General features: G+C 40.1%; 1 protein-coding gene across 1 annotated transcript in view; it reads left to right on the plus strand.

Annotated features, from left to right (window-relative positions):
* Nucleotides 1-17,625, plus strand: part of LOC139464857 (uncharacterized) — a 32,716-nt gene extending 15,091 nt beyond the window's left edge. The window contains exons 8-23 of the mRNA XM_071246410.1: nucleotides 1,748-1,967; nucleotides 3,759-4,443; nucleotides 4,646-4,826; nucleotides 5,403-5,520; nucleotides 5,634-5,813; nucleotides 6,242-6,278; nucleotides 6,415-6,678; nucleotides 8,110-8,154; nucleotides 8,360-8,541; nucleotides 8,783-8,975; nucleotides 9,103-9,222; nucleotides 9,733-9,887; nucleotides 10,210-10,323; nucleotides 10,533-10,647; nucleotides 11,416-11,509; nucleotides 15,454-17,625. Of these exons, the coding sequence (XP_071102511.1) occupies nucleotides 1,748-1,967; nucleotides 3,759-4,443; nucleotides 4,646-4,826; nucleotides 5,403-5,520; nucleotides 5,634-5,813; nucleotides 6,242-6,278; nucleotides 6,415-6,678; nucleotides 8,110-8,154; nucleotides 8,360-8,541; nucleotides 8,783-8,975; nucleotides 9,103-9,222; nucleotides 9,733-9,887; nucleotides 10,210-10,323; nucleotides 10,533-10,647; nucleotides 11,416-11,509; nucleotides 15,454-15,592 (2,842 nt within the window). The 3' untranslated portion in view covers nucleotides 15,593-17,625. The remainder of the gene's footprint in view (nucleotides 1-1,747; nucleotides 1,968-3,758; nucleotides 4,444-4,645; nucleotides 4,827-5,402; nucleotides 5,521-5,633; nucleotides 5,814-6,241; nucleotides 6,279-6,414; nucleotides 6,679-8,109; nucleotides 8,155-8,359; nucleotides 8,542-8,782; nucleotides 8,976-9,102; nucleotides 9,223-9,732; nucleotides 9,888-10,209; nucleotides 10,324-10,532; nucleotides 10,648-11,415; nucleotides 11,510-15,453) is intronic.
* The last annotated feature ends 2,176 nt before the right edge of the window (nucleotides 17,626-19,801 follow it).

Consider the following 19,801-nt stretch of genomic DNA (forward strand, 5'->3'; position numbering starts at 1 on the left):
TGCAAGTATGTGTGTGCATATGCGCGGTTCATTAAAGTATATATGTGCACATTAGCGATTCATTAAAACCTTTATGTGTGCATATGCGTGGTTCATTCAAGTTTGTATGTGCGTATCAGTGGTCCATTGAAGTAAATATGTGTGCTCATGCGCGGCTCATAAACACCTATATGTGTGGACATGCGTGGTTTAGTCAAGTACATATGTGTACATGCGCGGTAGATTCATTCTATGTGTGCACAGGCGCTGTTCATTCAGTAATACGTGTGCATATGCGTGATTTATTCACGTCTATGTGTTCATATGCGCAGTTCATTCAAGTATGTGTGAACATGCGTGGCTCCTGTTAGTATGTGTGTGCATATGCGCGTTTCATTGAAGTCTATACGTGCACATGAGCGGCAATTAAAGCCTATATATGTCCATATGCGTGGTTCATGAAAGTTTATATGTGCGTATACGTGGTTCATGAAAGTTTATATGTGCGTATACGTGGTTCATTGAAGTAAATATGTGTTCGTGCGCGGTTCATTCACGTCTATATGTGTGGACGTGCGCGGTTCCTTAAAGTCTTTATATGTGTACCTTCAGGTTTCATTATAGGGGCTCACGGGTGGCCCAGTCGTCTAAGGCACCACTATTCACTGTGCAGAAATGCGTCCCTTGGGCACGCCAGAAACCTATGATTGTGGGTTCGAATCCCGGTTCGCCCCGATTATGTGTCTAGGTTTATCGGCACCATACCCGTGCTCGTGGGTTTCACCGAAGGGGTAAACGTCTGAGACTTGCATCACTTCGGGCTTTCCTCCCACATTAAGCTGACACGCCGTGATATAACTGGAATACTGTTAAAAGGAGCGTTAAGCCCAACCCACTCACTAATTCACGTCTATTTGTGTGCACTGGCGCTGTTTATTAAAGAATATGTATACTTATACGTGGTTCATACAAGTTTATATGTGCGTATACGTGGTTCATTGAAGTCAATACGTGTGCATATGCGTGGTTCATTCAAGTTTATATGTGCGTATGCGTGGTTCATTGAAGTAAGTATGTGTGCTCAAGCACGGTTCATTCAAACCTATGTGTGTGTACATGTACATGCGCGGTTCATTACAGTCTATATACGTGCATATGCGTGATTCATTCACGTCTATATATGTACACGTGCGCTGTTCATTCAAGTATATGTATGCACAGGCGTCGTTCATTCAAGAATATGTATGGATATGACTGATTCATTCAAGTATGTGTGCAAATGCGTTGTTCATGCAAGCCTAAATGTGTGCATATGCGCGGTTCATTCAAGTATGTGTGCATATGCGCGGTTCATTGAATTTAATATGTGTGCTCATGCGCGGTTCATTCATGTCTCTATATGTGCATATGCGCGGTTCATTCAAGTATATATGTGGATATGCGCGGTTCATTCAAGTCTATATGTGTGCACAGGCGCGGTTAACTTCTGTCAGGAGCAGGTTGTAAACTACTACACATCTTGAAGACATTTGGTTATAATCCCAGTTATATTCCACAAACTTTGTACATAATTAAATAACAGGGAAATACATATTGTGTAAAATCATGACAGGGAAAAGAGAATGTGTTTATTGAAAGAAGTATCATCATGATAAGTATGGCTGGTCTACGTGTTAAGTTCACACTCTTGCCTGAACATATAGGTTATAAAGAATAGTACGTCCACCTAAACAATCGTTATATACGTATCTTCTTTTCCCAAACCCAGGCTGACTTTAACATTCAAGACATGGAGCGGAGGTTACCGAAAACTCCAGGAATTAACTGTAAGCGGCCTCAAAGACAGGGGGAACCAGTCGTACACGGGGCAGATGGTTGAACAGTCAATGGAGTTCCGTTTTGACTTTACGAAACCAACTCACAGCTGCCTGGGACCAGGGTCATCCTGTACAGACAGACCATTTTCATTGAGCCAAGATGTGACGAAGGTAATATCATTATTTCGTGAGAAAGGGCTCCAATCGCACTGCTTGACACCAGTAAAAACTAGTTTCATGTCACCGTCATTACTAATGTGATTTGGGTTAACGTGTCATCGTAACTGTACTTACATACTTGCACACATACACATACTCAAGTCTCGCCTGCATGCAGTAGATATTTTAATAGCAGTTGACCACAAGCATACGCATAAACGCACACACTCGTGAACACACACGCACATACAATCACACATATATGCACACAAACAAATGCACGATTGCACGAACGCATGCGGACATTTACGTCTCTCATCTATTACCAGATATTTGAAGTGATCATTGACTTTTCTCTCTGTCCTGCTAATAATCATGATAAAGCATGTCAAGTTGGTGACAGTACCCAGATAGTAGTCTAGATAGAAGTCGCTTTTGAAAGTCCATGTAACGAAACTGAAAATAGACGAATACTGACCTGTTATACATTGTATGGTACAGATTTGTGGATTTAACTGTGGGGGATCGCGGACGTCAAACTGTAGTACTGCTTATTCTACAGCGTTCGTTTTATTTATCTTAAAAATCTACAATAATCTACTTGTAAAACGAAGTAAAAGGTAGCTTACTGATGTTCGTCGTGAAATAAGTTCATGTTCGTCTTTAAATAATTTTCACTGTCCCTCGCTGTATCTCAGGATACCTAAACATTAGTCCACGTGGAACATAAACCGGGTATGAAATAATATTTCAATTCGCAACTTTTTATCATGACAGTTGTCATAGTGTCACAATTCAGAAGGCTGTTCATGAAGCTGTTTGGCAACCTCAAGGTGAACTAATGGATATCATATGTAATATTCATTCATATTGCACGAAAAATGTGCCCAGGAAAATATTTGGCATTATTACGCAGATAGGTGGGCGTAAACAGGTACAAGAACAAACGTTATGAAACACGTGTGTCTCAAAACGTGGAGTGTAATTGGATTATCTGACCTTTGGCCTTCTTTCTGGTTCTATGTTTCATTTATTCATTTCTGATAAATAAGTTTCATTGCAAAGACAAACAAGACCTTTTTGAAGGTTTATCCATTGAATCAAAGTAGTAGTTATATTAATGTGTCATAAATGTCATACACCTTTCATATAAAATTTGATGTTCTGGGCCCAGAAAGAATTTAATCGCAATACGAATGCAATCATCATTATTTCTTAAGAAAAAGCACTAAAAACGATAGACACCTGTCAAAACTGGTTTGATGTCACTATCATTGCTTATGTCAAAATGTGATTTTGGTTAACGTGTCTTCGTAACTGTACTTATATACTTACACACATACACATACTCAAGTCTCGCCTGCATGGCGTAGATATTCAAAATAGCAGTTGACCACAAGCATACGCATAAACTCACACACCTGTAAACACACACGCGCATACCATTACACATGTGCGCACACAAGCGCACGCACGATTGCACGAACGCACGCACGCGGAGATTCAGGTCTCTCATCCATTCATTAGATATTTCTGTCCTGCGAATAATCATGATAAAGCATGTCAAGTTGGTGATAGTACCCAGATAGTAGTCAAGATAGAAGTCTAATCTAACTGTAAAACGAAGTAAAAAGTAACTTACTGATGTTCGTCGTGAAATAAGTTCATGTTCGTCGTGAAATAATTTTCACTGTCCCTCGCTGTGTCTCAGGATAGTCCACGTGGAACATAAACCGGGTACGAAATAATATTTCAATTCGCAACTTGGAACAGGTACATGTTATATGTATATTTCCTTCTCAGAATCCAATAAGTCTCCGCTGGTCCAACTGGGCTGATGTTCTTTCTGGCATGCACCGCTACGCCTGGGAAGTGTTCAAACTACAGGTGGACGGGAATCAGGTGCTGAAGGAGTTTGAACCCTTGAAGCCCATACATGGTCCTATTGAAGTCAATCAGTCATCATCAGCCTCCAACTCCTTCCAGGCCACCTACACACCTTCACAGCCTGGGGTGTACTCCTTCATCCTGGAGGCCTCCGACAAGGCCAATAACTCTGTCTTTGTAAGGAGGATCGCCATATACGACCCTGATTCTAATGTTACCATAGATGCAGGGTCGGAAAACCGTCTGTACATATCATCAGCTGATCCTAAAGGGGGATACAACTGGCAAGACGATCCTTCTAGACCCGTCACGGTCACATGGACCAACCACTTTGCGAACCTGAGGCATGAGGAGGGCAAGTGGTTGAACCAAGTCCTCGCCTACCCCCCACAGCTCGAGGACTACTTGAAGAAGATCCCTAGAGACTCCGGACATGATGACAACGAAGGAAACAGGACAGTAGACGCAATACCAAACAGAAGAGGTGTTGTCAAGTTTGAGGTTGTTTTTAGGAAAGACAGCAATGGTGGCAAGAATCAGCAGGAACCAACCACAGGCTGGGTGGATGTCGGAGTCAATGAAACATACACTATAGCTGCAGGTAACTTTTTTGTCACAGCATAATATTTGTGCAGCTCAAATTATCACTGTGCTATTATAAAACATTTTTTGCAGGGCATGACATGTTACATTCAACGCGCATTATAATCGCGATAAATGTGTTATGTCACAAAAATAATGCTTTCGTATCAAGTAAATATCCTTTGGATCTGACATAATGAGTAAACATGTATGGTTGATAGGTTCACACGGAGGTCTATTGACGAACGAAGACACAGTAACAGTTTGGGTGAGAGCTACAGATGTCCTGGGAAACACCCGGATAGATTCCACCAGGGTTCACTTTGATGATACACCGCCTGACGCTGATCAGCCTGTATTCAAGAGGAACACACATAAGAACAATGTACCATTTAGTTCTACGTGAGTAGATATATACATATTCATTTTGTGTAAGTATCTTCGATTGTTGCTCTGTAACACTGTTTTCTTTGTTAACGCATCAGTCAATGGCATGTCGGATTCTTTCTCATGGACACATGATGGTCTGAGAATCTGATTTGGTTGATAAGAAGTAAAACAAGAAGTATTTTGTCATTCCTGTAAGAAGTAGGCCCAGAATCACTTGTGGAAGTTGGATTAGGAAATTAAGATCGAGCTGAAATTTGGTGTAAAAGTTCATGATTTTTACTTTCGTTTCTGCACGAACATCTGCACTGAACATGTGCTATGTTTTGCGAACATAAAATATCCTTCATCACCGAAAATACGTTACTTTTCTGTTTATTACTTTAACAATAAAATAGTTTTACAATAATACGACATTGTCCTCTCACATAATATTTTTCTTGTTCTTGTCTTTATCAAACGGTTGTTTTGTTTTATATGAATTTTGTAGTGGCTTCATATTTAACATCAAGCTCAATTTGATCGTTCCTGGTGAGTAACAGCGTCTTTATTCCAGGACAAATCATCCATCAATTCCTCCTTTGATTTCAGTGTTGAAATAGATGTTCTGGACATGCAGAGTGGTCTGAAACGTGTGGACCTATTCGTCAGGAAAGTGAGCAACAACCAACTGATTGTTAATGAAACTTTGCCCTTCACAACCATAGATGTAAGTACTAGTACATTGCGTACATCGTTTGACATCTATTATTTCCTTGAATCATAGTAGCCTCAAATTCCATTTCCAAACGCTTTACCATTTCAACACAACTTTCTCCACAGTCGTGTCCAATCTTTACAACATGTTACTGTGCTTCCGGAAATAAAGTCTGTTTCAACAAGAAGCAGTTTCTGTCCATAAACAACTGCTGGCTAAAGCACCCAATGTTGGAAGAACAGACGGTGACTATGGAAATGAACTTCGTGAACATGGCGGGAATCCATACAACAAGGAGCTTCAACGTAAGTGGGGTTGATATCAGGTCTAAATGTAGGTCAAACGGTAATGATACAAAAGATTATATTATGTGACATACAACATTATTTTAAGATTATGGAAACAGATACGATATGGCAAGATGTTTAATACAACTACCAGGAATGAGACATTTCATGATAGCCTGATGGTTCTTCTCACCACGATCGTTAATTTATACAATATATTTTATATGCCATTAATGTCAGCAATATTCCAGCCTGATGACAGCTGCCTGTATTTAGAAATTAATGCAATGATCAAGATTTTGAAGAATGATAAACACGATCGGAGCGCGATGACATGTAGTCTACCAAGTCACCGAGGCTAACCACCCGATCCATTTGCTAAGGACGAATGTTTCCCCGGAATTTCCACTGGTTAATCTACGCATGTGACTCTATTCTTTTCACAGGTTACTAGCCTAAATTCACTGACTGGAACTCAAGCATGTAAGTATGATATGAGTTCAACAATTTAACTGCCCCCCTCCTCCGTCCAGAATTCTTATGATTATGGAAAGTGTCTTGTTGGACTTGTGATTCCATTATCTATGTCATACCTCAGATGCATCTTCTTTGTTTGCAGCGCTATCACCTCAAGGCGTGACTGTCACAAGAAAAGAAGCAAATTTAGTGACTGTGGCGTGGAAACACTCCCCCAGTTGCTACAGCCGGACAGAGATGTGGATCAACTACGAGGTGAATGGACAGACAGAGATGATCCAACTGCACAAGGCAGCCACCTCCTACAATCTGGTCGGCCTCCAGCCGGACACAACCTACACCATCGTGGTCATCTCCCAGTATGGGGAGTTGAAGAGCAGGGCTGTCCCGGTGACCGTCACAACAGGTAATAACAGGAATTGAATGCAGATCAAAACTAAGTGACAAAACAATACCTGTTACCTTCTCATGTAAAACAACCAAGGACCAACACGGCCATTCTACCACTGTTTTATAGTAATTCATAAATAAATGATCATGATAATGGGCTAAATCGTACAATGGACTTTTGTGTTGTCCACTTATGCTCATTCAGACAGTAAAGTTGATGCTGGTCATCGTTTATCAATTGCGTAGATCGATGCTCATTATGTGAGTCACTGGATTATCAGGTCAGACAGTAACATGTGACAAAGACAAATGGTGTAAACACACAAGTACGGGAGGGCATCATCAGATTACAACTTGCGAGAAATGCGAAAAGTGAAAAACACGTGCCGCGTGGGCAGCCGAAACGTCACGTGTAATAAAGGTGTGTAAATGATAGAAATGCCACGACTGACACCCGAACAACGCGAGCGGGCCTTGGGTATGATGGGATGGGAGCCATCCAAGCCCACATTGCTCGAACCTTTGGTTGCTCCCGTGTTGCTGTGACTAACCTGATACAACGTTACAGACAGGTCAGGAACATGCAGACCCAGGGTAACTACGCCCAATGAAGACCGGTACTTTCGTACTCTGCATCTCCGGAATCGATTCCTAACAGTGACGTCATCAAAGACGAATGCTTTAGGTCATATGGTTCGTCGACGGACCTTGGCCAGGCGACTGAGGACTCAAGGATTTAGGGACTACAGACCTTACGGAGGACAGTTATTGACAGGTCAGCATCGTCATCAGAGATTGAAATGGGCCCGAACTGTTCGTCGTTTGCAGCGACGTGACTGGCAGAGGGTCGTCTTCACTGATCAATGCCGGTTGTGTGTTCAGAGCTGATGGAAAACGGCGTGTTTACCGCAGAAGAGAACAGATGGCGACATGTTGCGTTCAGGAGATCGTTCCTTATAGTTGAGGGGGTGTCCTATCATTTCTGCAACAGCTGCCACGTGGTGTCCTTTACCAGCATGACAACGCCAGACCCCACACAGCCCGAATCGTACAGAACTTCCGTGTAGCCAACAACGTCCACGTATTGCCGTGGTCTGTACGCTTCCCAGACATGTCCTGCATAGAACATCACTGGGGTGTCATGTATCGTCGTGTTAGGTGTGTGTTACTTTGTCCATTACATTGAAAGCTTGTTTGCTACTCCACCTCAATTCGGGCAAAGGTCCTTCCAATATCGGATGCTGAATGACATTTAAAATATTGATTTCGTTGAGATTTTGATCTTTTAAACACATTGTACTTTGTGAAATTGTTTGTGGTTTTTAAACTAGAGTGATTTCAAAGTATTTCTTTTGGTCGTCAGTTTAGAAAATGATTGATCTTTTTTCCTAGTTTCTGTTTTTTATGATTGTGTATTACTGATGTATGGTATTTTTCACTGTTCCAGAGTCGGGTGGACTTTCATCGGGAGCCATTGTTGGAGTTGTTATAGGTAAGCGACTGATTTTCATATCCTGGCAACTTTCAAACATTCATATCATTTCTCATAAAACATACTTGCATTTTGTTTCACAACAATCAAGTTTGCTTGCCGGTAGTTTGTTTGGGAATTTTGGTATGTAAGAGGAATTACAAAATTATACACACGTTTCATAGCAGCTGATGGTAATGAGAGATTTTGTGTGTGTTTTGTCCAGGAATGTTGTTGCTGCTAGCTCTCATACTCGTCATTGTGGGCCTGATTCTGTTCAAACTTGGGTTATTGGCTGCACTCCTCGGGCGTCGAAACACTTACAGAGAACAACCCCGTGTTGCGACCTCAACAGGACAAACAACGGGCTTCAAACGGAACGACCGCAGGAGTAGATGGGCGTTTGATGTAAGATTTTAGAATTTGTCATACATAGTTGCACTACTCTCATTTAATTAGAGATGTGAATGCATCCTACCGCCTTGGATATTTTTACTGAATACATTTTCTTATATATTACCAAATTTAAAATAGATTTCAGTTTCGAAACTCAAGTGAGAACAGATTTTTGTATTAAAATCTGTTATAGCACTTTTCCTAAACTTTAAACTTTATGGTGGGTTTATACAACATTCCAACTTTGCTACAGAACACGACATACACCAAGGACGACGACATCTACATCTACGGCAGCATGGACCTTGGGGAGCCCTGGTACGTTTCCCCCGAGGACATCAGCCTTACCGAGGTCATCGCAACCGGCAAGTTTGCCAGGATCTACACTGCCAAGTGGATGGAGACACCCAAGAACGTCCAAAATGTGGTTGCGAAGGTTCTCAAAGGTAAAACCGTATAAAATAACATTCTGAAATATATTTAAATGTTTTGTTCTGTATTGTTGGTGTTGTTCGTTACTGTGAAATACGTTCATCTGAAATTCAATCAATACGTCGATCTGTGTTTCCCCAGTGAGGGAGAGTCAGGACGACATCTTGCTGATGCTGGCTAAGATCAACTTTGCTGCCACTCAGATGGGCAAACACACGAACCTGTTGGGCTTCCTTGGGGCTGTCATGGAGAACGAGGCGCGTGAGTAGAAATCAGCATCATAATTTTCAAAACACAACCTTTGGTTTCGTATATCAAGTGGTCCATATAATTACTGGAATGGAAGCTAGAAGCCTATTTGGAAAGTAACAATTTCAGAAGAACAAAGACACATGTATATCTGTTTGGTGCCTGCCAGAATAGCATGCATGTGGTAGCAATTCAATTACGAATGAATGTTATCCGATCTGGGTGGATTTGTATTGGGCAAGAAATGGGGGAATGCATGTGCATTTCAATTTTTACGGAACTCACGTGCATCGGGTTACCATGGCCGCTGCCGTGATGCATTTGGGCGATCGGTTCTATTGTCATCTGCTTTGTTTTTTTTATCATCATATTTCATTTTTCCAGACAAGGTAATGTTAAATTTTAGAAACTTTGACATAAATTACCCAGATACTTAAATGACAACTTTCATGCAATCTGTGTGTGTCTGTTTGGTGTCTGCCTGTATAACATGTGTCTGAGTCTTCCTTTGATCTCACCCAGTGGGCCCCGTCATGGTGCTGGAGTACTGCGAGATTGGCCAACTGGACAAGTGGCTGACCAAGCAGAGATCAAACATCAATGAGGACACCCTGGACAGGATACAGAACTTCGCCCTGAACATCGCTCGTGCCATGGAGTATCTGGCGTCCAAGAAGGTGTGTGTATGTAGTATGTGTGCCATGGCTACCCAACACGCTGTAGTGCGATTTTATACAACACTATTCCCCAAACCTGAGGATTGGACCGGGTGAGGGAGAGGGGAGTTAGTGGGGTAAAGATGTTCTGGGTAAAAGTATCCAATGCTTGTCTCCAGAGGTGATCAAATGAATTGGGTGGACAGGCTCGGGGACTTTCTTGCTAGCATATCATCGTATCCAAATTGCATGGATCGACGTTAATAATCTATTGAGTCGATTATTAACAGACCATCGACATATCTTTGGAATATTTTCGAGTGCTGTTGTGGTGTTTCTTCAGATCGTTCACCGTAAATTGGCTGCACGTAACTGTTTGCTGACCTTCCTGCTGGAGATCAAGGTGACTGGATGTGGCCCAAGCAAGGCTGATGAGTCTGCTGATGACGCCAAAGGGGTAAGTGTGCAGCCTGATGCATCCTGGTATCTGTCTCAACATAATCACATTGGTTCATTGTAACATACAGTTGTAGTGTCTATGTGTTCATATAAAAACTGGTCTGGAATATTCATGTTTCCTAAAATGTCGACAATAGTATCGTGTTTTCAACAACCTTCAATCATACCCCTAAGGAATTTTACTTATATTTCTTGTTTCCGATTTAGGACCGCATCCCGATCAAATGGACAGCCCCAGAGTGTCTGAGGTCATTCAAGGATGCTAACGAGAAGAGTGACGTGTGGTCCTATGGTGTGACAATCTGGGAGATCTTCAGCATGGGTAGGTGTTTGGCTGGGTCTTGCTGTTTCTGGTTGTGTCTAGATATGGCTGGTTGTATCTGGATGAACTTGGTTGTGTGTGGATCAGTCTGGTTCTTTTAATATCTCCTGTTGAGTCCAACGAGGAAAGTGACTGGGAGATTTTCAGCATGGGTGGTGTCTGGCTTTATCGGGTTGTGTCCGGATATATATACATAGTTATGTCTGGTTCCGACTGTGTCACGATGACTTTGGTTGTGTCTAGATTTGTCAGGTTCTTTTAATGCCGCCTGTTGAGAGAGTGACACGTGGTCCTATGGCGTGGCTATCTGAGTGATCTTCAGCTAGGATAGATGTGCTTTGACTGGCTGATTCCGGTTGTGTCTGGATGTGTCTGGTTGTATTTGGATGACACTGGTTGTGTCTAGATGAGTCTGGTTCAGTTAATGTAATTTGTAGAGTCTAACAGGGAGAGTGGCCCATCTTCAGCACAGGGAAGTGTCTGGCTGTTTCGGGCAGTGTCTAGGTCACTACCATTTCCTCCTTTTAAACAACCGTTACCAACTTAAATGCCACCACAACTAGATATATTTATACCAATACCTATTGTTTTATCAGCCTGCATTACTAATCGTCTATATAACTACCATTAACGACTCCATACCTATCACAGTCGACTGTTTAGCTGCCATTGCCGACTGTATGACTCACAAAACCGACAAAACTTACTACACCAACAGAAAGATTAGGAGTTACAGACAATCTTAAATCCAGTTTCTGTCCTCCCTAGGTGAGAGTCCTTACTCTGACATCAGAGGTCGTGACATCCCAACGAAGGTCAAGGGCGGGCACAGGCTGTCAAGGCCGGAGTATGCGGAGGACATGTAAGTAATACCAAGTAAATGTTTGTGCAGGTATTCTTTTTATAGTACAATGTCAAGTTAGACGGACGTCCTACTTCAAATGTTACGGAATGAGTAAACTTTGATTATTCGTCAATAGATGTCAAGACAAATATACATTGAATCATGTAAATTTTAATACGAATAGTCGTTATACTTCGGAAACTCTTTAATAATTTTAAAATGTCCAGAAGACTTGAAATCCAGTGCTATTTCATTTGAAATTTATCGACTACTTTTGATTTAGACATACTTTATTGACATGTCAATCTAGATTGGGAAAAGGCAAACCTTCCTTACTGAACCCTCTGTATTTACAAATGTAGCGTAAGATAAAGAGAAGACGTATAATGAATCTATCATATCATCACTCAAATAGAATGTTGACTGCTCAAAACAAAGCTTCATTTTGACTCCCAGAAAAGTTTATATTACCAACAAAATTGTACCAATTTTAATGCTTACACCAGTTTTACGAATTCTGAAGTTAATTAAGAACGGATCTTCTTATAGAAGTACCCAGGGCTTTCTAGAAAATAGAGAAAAACATTTTCACTTTCTGAACCATAATACCATGGTTGGGTGTCACTAAGATTAACATGAAACAAATCAGCGAAATATATATGTAACTATTGTTATATTTGGGATAACACTTTTGTAGTAAAGTACAGATTCTCGTACTTTTTGGGTTGAGTCCCGTCCGGGATTAGAACCCACACTTGCCAGAGTGAGGCACCTAATCGCCAGCACACAAAGTCAGAGATCTAACCCACTCAGCCACCGAGGCTTCGACAAAAAATGAAAGTCCGACAACTGGTAGTCTAGATCCCGTACTTTTGGCGATTGCAAGTGTGGGTTCGAATCCCGGATGGGACTCAACCCCAAAAAGTACGAGAATTTGTACTTTACTAACAAAGTGTTATCCCAAATATAACATTTGTTACATTTGACCACTTTCTAAATGGCATTGTGTATTCATAGAAATATATATCGTCGTATGGTACGAATAGCGTAACCGAGTATGAAGAATATTCACGTTTCTGTCACACTTTTGTTGTTCACACATTGTGTCAAACTGTAAATGCATGCCAGTTTATACTTTAACATTATTCACATTTAAAATCTGTAATGTTCGCAAATGTCGCAGGCAAATGTTTACGTCATTATAGAAAAGTTTAGAGTGAGTGAGCGTGTTGGGTTTAACTCCGCTTTTAAAAGTATTATCACGGCTTGTCAGCTTAAGGTGAGGAAAGCCTAAGGGATGCAGGTCTCAGACGTTTTCCGCCCACGAGCACAGGGATGGTGCTGACAGCCCTAGAAACATAATCGGGGCGAACCGGGATTCGAACCCACAATTATAGATTTCTGGCGTGCCCAAGGGATGCAACTCTGCACAGTGAATCACATTACTTTTACTTTCTATATTGCTGTTACTGTTATAGTAATATAGAACAGTTACAGTAGTATAGAACACTTACAGTAATATAGAACAGTTACAGCAATATAGAACAGTTACAGTAATATAGAACAGTCATAGTAATATAAACCAGTTACAGCAATATAGAATAGTGACAGTAATATAAACTAGTTACAACAATATAGAACAGTTACAGTAATATAGAACAGTTACAGCAATATAGAACAGTTACGGTAATATAGAACAGTCATAGTAATATAAACCAGTTACAGCAATATAGAATAGTGACAGTAATATAAACCAGTTACAACAATATAGAACAGTTACAGTAATATAGAACAGTTACAGTAATATAGAACAGTCATAGTAATATAGAAGAGTTACAGTAATATAGAACAGTTACAGTAATATAGGACCGTTCTAGTAATGTAGTGCAGTTACAGTAATATAGAATAGTTACAGTAATATAGAACTTACAGTAATATAGAACAGTCACAGTAATATAGAACAGTCACAATAATGTAGAACAGTCATAATAATGCAGAACAGTTATAGTCGTCGTTGAACATTCATAGTAATGTAGAACCGTCACAGTAATGCAGACTCAGTTAGGTGTAACGGTATCAATAATATGTAACAGTCATAATAAGGTGTAACAGACACAGCAATGTGTAACAGACATAGTAATATGTAACAGTCACAGTAAGGTGTAACAGACACAGTAATATGTAACAGACACAGTTAGGTGTAACAGACACAGTAATATGTAACAGTCACAGTAAGGTGTAACAGACACAGTAATGTGTAACAGACATAGTAATATGTAACAGTCACAGTAAGGTGTAACAGACACAGTAATGTGTAACAGACACAGTTAGGTGTAACAGACATAGTAATATGTAACAGTCACAGTAAGGTGTAACAGACACAGTAATGTGTAACAGACACAGTAATGTGTAACAGACACAGTTAGGTGTAACAGACACAGTAAGGTGTAACAGACACAGTAAGATGTAATAGACACAGTAATATGTAACAGTAACAGTAATATGTAACAGTAACAGTAATATGTAACAGTAACAGTAATGTATAACAGACACAAATAGGTGTAACAGACACAGTAAGGTGTAACAGACACAGAAAGGTGTAACAGACACAGTAAGGCGTAACAGACACAGTAAGATGTAATAGACACAGTAATATGTAACAGTAACAGTAATATGTAACAGTAACAGTAATATGTAACAGTAACAGTAATATGTAACAGTAACAGTAATGTATAACAGACACAGTTAGGTGTAACAGACACAGTAAGGTGTAACAGACACAGTAAGGTGTAACAGACACAGTTAGGTGTAACAGACACAGTAAGGTGTAACAGACACACTAAGGTGTAACAGTCATAGTTATATAGGGCTGTCGTAGTAATATTGAACGCCACAGTTATGTAGAACGTAGTAGAGTAGAACACGGCAATGAAGAACAGTCACGGTAATATGGAACAATCACAGTAGTAATACTGTAGTAACAGTCACGGTAATATGGAACAATCACAGTAGTAATACTGTAGTAACAGTCACGGTAATATGGAACAATCACAGTAGTAATACTGTAGTAACAGTCACGGTAATATGGAACAATCACAGTAGTATTACTGTAGTAACAGTCACGGTAATATGGAACAATCACAGTAGTAATACTGTAGTAACAGTCACGGTAATATGGAACAATCACAGTAGTAATACTGTAGTAACAGTCACGGTAATATGGAACAATCACAGTAGTATTACTGTAGTAACAGTCACGGTAATATGGAACAATCACAGTAGTATTACTGCAGTAACAGTCACGGTAATATGGAACAATCACAGTAGTAATACTGTAGTAACAGTCACGGTAATATGGAACAATCACAGTAGTATTACTGTAGTAACAGTCACGGTAATATGGAACAATCACAGTAGTATTACTGCAGTAACAGTCACGGTAATATGGAACAATCACAGTAGTAATACTGTAGTAACAGTCACGGTAATATGGAACAATCACAGTAGTATTACTGTAGTAACAGTCACGGTAATATGGAACAATCACAGTAGTATTACTGCAGTAACAGTCACGGTAATATGGAACAATCACAGTAGTAATACTGTAGTAACAGTCACGGTAATATGGAACAATCACAGTAGTAATACTGTAGTAACAGTCACGGTAATATGGAACAATCACAGTAGTATTACTGTAGTAACAGTCACGGTAATATGGAACAATCACAGTAGTATTACTGCAGTAACAGTCACGGTAATATGGAACAATCACAGTAGTAAAACTGTAGTAACAGTCACGGTAATATGGAACAATCACAGTAGTAATACTGTAGTAACAGTCACGGTAATATGGAACAATCACAGTAGTATTACTGTAGTAACAGTCACGGTAATGTCTGTAAAGTCATGGCTGACGGCGACCCTCGGCAATATGTAATAAAGTGATGTCTCGATGTTTTCAGTCACTATCGGCTGATGCAGGAGTGTTGGTCCGAGTCTCCAGGCAGCCGACCCAACTTCAGCACCATCGTGGGCAGCCTGGAGTCCTCCTTCGGACTGCGACCTGATGGCAACGACCAGAACTACTACTACCAGAGATGAGCTACTCTGGACAGTTGGTGTGTTACCACACATGAGGAAGCGCTACTTTTTGCATATTTTAGATCTTATTTTACTTCCCAACGTACATATTGATAGAGCCATTTTTAACATCGCGTTCTTGTTCCTGTTATAGATGAGAGATTTTCAGTAACTAAAATGTTTTAGAAAATACAATACATACACACACTTATATGTTGTAGTGACAAAGCATGGATTAATATTCTCTCCAACTTTGACGAGTGTCTTGCTGAACAGAGTTTAAAAGATTCAGTTGTGAAATAAAAGCGTTATAACAGGGAAGAGAATAGGGTCTGTGGAGGGCGTGCCACCATTTCGGAGAGTTGTAAACTTTGCCTCGTTACGAAACTAAATTGTTCTTTCTTTTATTTTTGTTGTTTATGTTTTTTTAATATAATTCAAAATGATACCTCGTTTTTACGCACATCTTGAACTATTTGATTTATCGAATTTATATCAGATTGATATTGAAATGTGAGCACATCATCAGCACTTTTTCCTTCTTATAATGATCAAGAATATATACGTAACCTAGATATGACTGTGGAGATTTATTGTGGATAATTCACTGGACAAGGGTAAATTTGTGTTTTATTGTTTGGTTCTCACTGGACAAGGGTAAATTTGTGTTTTATTGTTTGATTCTCACTGAACAAGGGTAAATTTGTGTTTTATTGTTTGGTTCTCACTGGACTAGGATAAAATTGTGTTTTATTGTTTGGTTCTCACTGGACAAGGGTAAATTTGTGTTTTATTGTAGGGTTCCCACTGGACTAGGATAAAATTGTGTTTAATTGTAGGGTTCTCACTGGACAAGGATAAATTTGTGTTTTATTGTGGGTTTCGCATTAGACATGGGTACATTTCTGTTTTATTATCGGGAATTCACTGGACAAGGATGAATTTGTGTTTTATTGTGGGGATCTCACAGGACAAGGGTACATGTGTGTTTTTATTGTGGGAATCCAATTGGACAAGGGTACATTTGTGTTTCATTGTGGGAATCACACTGGTAAATGGTACATTTGTGTTATATTCTGAGGAAGTCAATGGACAAGGGTGAATTTGTGTTTTATTACATGGATCACACTGGTAAATGGTAAATTTGTGTTTTATTGTGGGGATCTGACTGGACAAGAGTAAATTTGTGTTTTATTTTGGGGTTCTCACTGCACAAGGGTAAATATTACGACAAAACCATAGCCACAGGAAATATCTGCTAAAATCAGTTAGTGTTTTCTAGTTGGAATGTTGAGTGTCAAGGAAAGTTAGTGTTAGGTTATCAAATGCGAGACTAAACCCTTTCCCGTGGTGCAATACCGCTCCATGCTTTGTCATGTTCGTCTATTTGTCTTATTTTTATTCTCCTGCACGTTGTACTTAATAGTTTGCTTTACAAACATGCGACAAACATACTCATGTTATTTTTTTATGGGACAGTGGGGTAGCCTAGTGGTAAAGGCGTTCGCTCGTCGTTCTGAAGGCCACGTGGGTACATTCAAATTCAATTCAAATTAAGTATTTATATAGCGCTACCTATCCAGACATACTGCCTGCTCAAAGCGCTCAGTCGTATGCTCTTGTGAAGAGGATGGTCTTGAGTTTGGATCTAAAGGTGTTGACATCTTCTGATCCTCTGACATCAATGAGCAGTTCATTCCATAGAGTTGCACCTGCTTTTTGGAAGGTTCTGTCGCCATATGTTGTACTGCTGGTTGGTGGAACAGCAAGCTGTAGTTTGTTTGCAGATCTCAGTGTTCGGCCAGGTTGGTAAAGGGCAGTGAGTTCCTGGAGGTGCACTGGGGATAGCCCATGAATCGATTTGTAGACAAAAATGATCAGCTTGAACACGATCCTGAGTCTCACAGGTAGCCAGTGCAGTTCTTTCAGGAAGGGTGTATTGTGTGAAACCCATTTCTTGTGTCCCCCGCTGTGATATTGCTGTAATATTGCTGAAAGCGGCGTAAAACTATACTCACTCACTACTCGATTGTTATACGTTTTCAATAAAAAGCACCATAAAAAAACCATTTATACACTTTTTGTTATGTTTAGCCTTGCGTTCGATCGATGTGACGATTAGAGCTTGGTGTGGTAGTGGTAGTCAATGTTACATAGATAGTTATGTCCCTACCACTTGATCAGAATCACGAAAGACCGCAGTGCCTTAGCCAGCCGGGGGTGCAGGGAGGGGCGGGGGGGTGGGGGAGGGGGGGGGGGTGCAGTTTCTGGATTTTTGACCGAAATCATTTTTCTTTGTGACAGTTAACTCGAATAAAAAATGAATAATCTTACAATAATTACAATAATCGTATAATACAGCATCCCCCACCCCCCGTCAAAAAAGTTAAGAACGGCCTTGGATCGTGATGATTAATAAAAGAACATGGCTGCATGTCGGCTAAAACAAGACATTCCATTGATTAGGAATATAACTTACAGTAATGAAACATATTGCGCTTTTCAAGACATATCCATTTATCGATAAACATCGTCATTGTGTCTTGATCACATGATTACTTCCGGGTTAGCTTCGGCAATCGGGTGACTATATTTCGGCGATATTTGGCAGTGCGTGCAACATACGTACATTACCAGCACGAAACGGAAAGAAACCTAACGTGCAGATGTAGTACCAGTATTTAAAGCGCTATCAGCCAGGTTCACTGTTAAATATTGTCATGCACATCTGGTGTCAATGTATTCCCTGTATAATGGCCAGTGTTGAAAATCATAAACACATCTTATATTATTATCTACATCCTTCTCTAGGTTTTATTCTAAAGTTTCATCACTTTTCACTGTTCAAATAACCTGCTTTATTACATTTTATACACATACCCCCCTTTCTACAAGAGTCGAAATCGTCGAACAGGGGTTTGTATGTTCGAATGATCATGAACGTGGTATTTATGTCATAAACATGTCATAATAGATATAAATATCAGCAGAAAATAAATTCCAGAAAGGAAAGAGTGTATTGAGGCATTCAACATGTAAACTAGACTGCACAGTTCATATATATAATAATTATTTCACTAAATCTAGAGGCGAATTTGTGAATGTTTTTATTTGTATTTCAATAATGAGTAGGTATTTATCTAGTTGCAATATCAAATAATTCCTTAATCACGACAGTATCAATCCCTAAAAAACATGTACCATCATTCTGGTAATCAAGATAGACACAATTTTTATGGATAACAACTTGTCTTGCTTGACAACGGTATAAGGATCTATACCGAAACGTCGCTTTTCACAGTATTAAAGAAGTTGTTATCCATAAAAATTGTGTCTATCTTGTCATCTGTCAACTTCTAAGTAATGCCTATCAAAAAATTCTGATAATCGTTTCCTAATTGGGACCTTTTTAAAAACTGTGCAAGGTGCGATGGATGGAGGTACGTTTTGTGTGTCGTAACCGGTTCCACTTATTGTATGTGCAACTAGCTATGCGCGTTTGCAGACAACTGAAGACAAGTGTCGAAGTTAAGGTATTCGTACCTCCACCGTTGAATATTTCAATCTTAGCTTAGATCGCGATCTTAAATCCAAACCGTCATACATAATCGCGCTAAGATCAGTTTGTGCCAGTGGAATAGGACAATTGTATGTTGCTTGACATGTGAAGTTGTAGCCGCCTAAGATCAATTGTAACTAATGTTGTTCTGTGCAAGAGGACCCTGGCCTCAGACCACAATAAGTTTCCTTCTTTGCTATCTACAGTGACATGACAGCCCACCATAATTAATATCAGTCGTAGGATGTTCTCCTGTTGCATCATGACCAACGTGCAACTTGTCACTTAAAGTATCGGCCTGGATCCACCACCTAGATTTCGCAGTAACCACTGTCAACAATGCTCACCGGATCTTTCGAGCCGAAACACACACCGTGGCCTTCAACTTGGGGTCAAATGAATGGAAGCTGGAATTAATACCTTGCATAGGTTGTGGCTAGAAAATTTGCAACAAAGTACAATGTCTCATCTTTCGTTTAAGCTATCACAAGTCAATCGAAAACAATTGGCGCCGACTGAAAAGCCCATTTAAACAGGGCACTGTATTCTGTTTGCCTTCCAGTTCATGGTAAATCTGAGGCCACCTGTCCCTGACAGTCGCCATTTTTGTTTACAATAAGGGACATAACTCTTACTCGGTATTACGTCACTCGAACTTTGCCGATGTGCGC

Source organism: Haliotis cracherodii, unplaced genomic scaffold, assembly GCF_022045235.1.
Source record: "Haliotis cracherodii isolate W230 unplaced genomic scaffold, xgHalCrac1.p SCAF_17, whole genome shotgun sequence".
Classification (NCBI taxonomy): Eukaryota; Metazoa; Mollusca; class Gastropoda; order Lepetellida; family Haliotidae; genus Haliotis; species Haliotis cracherodii.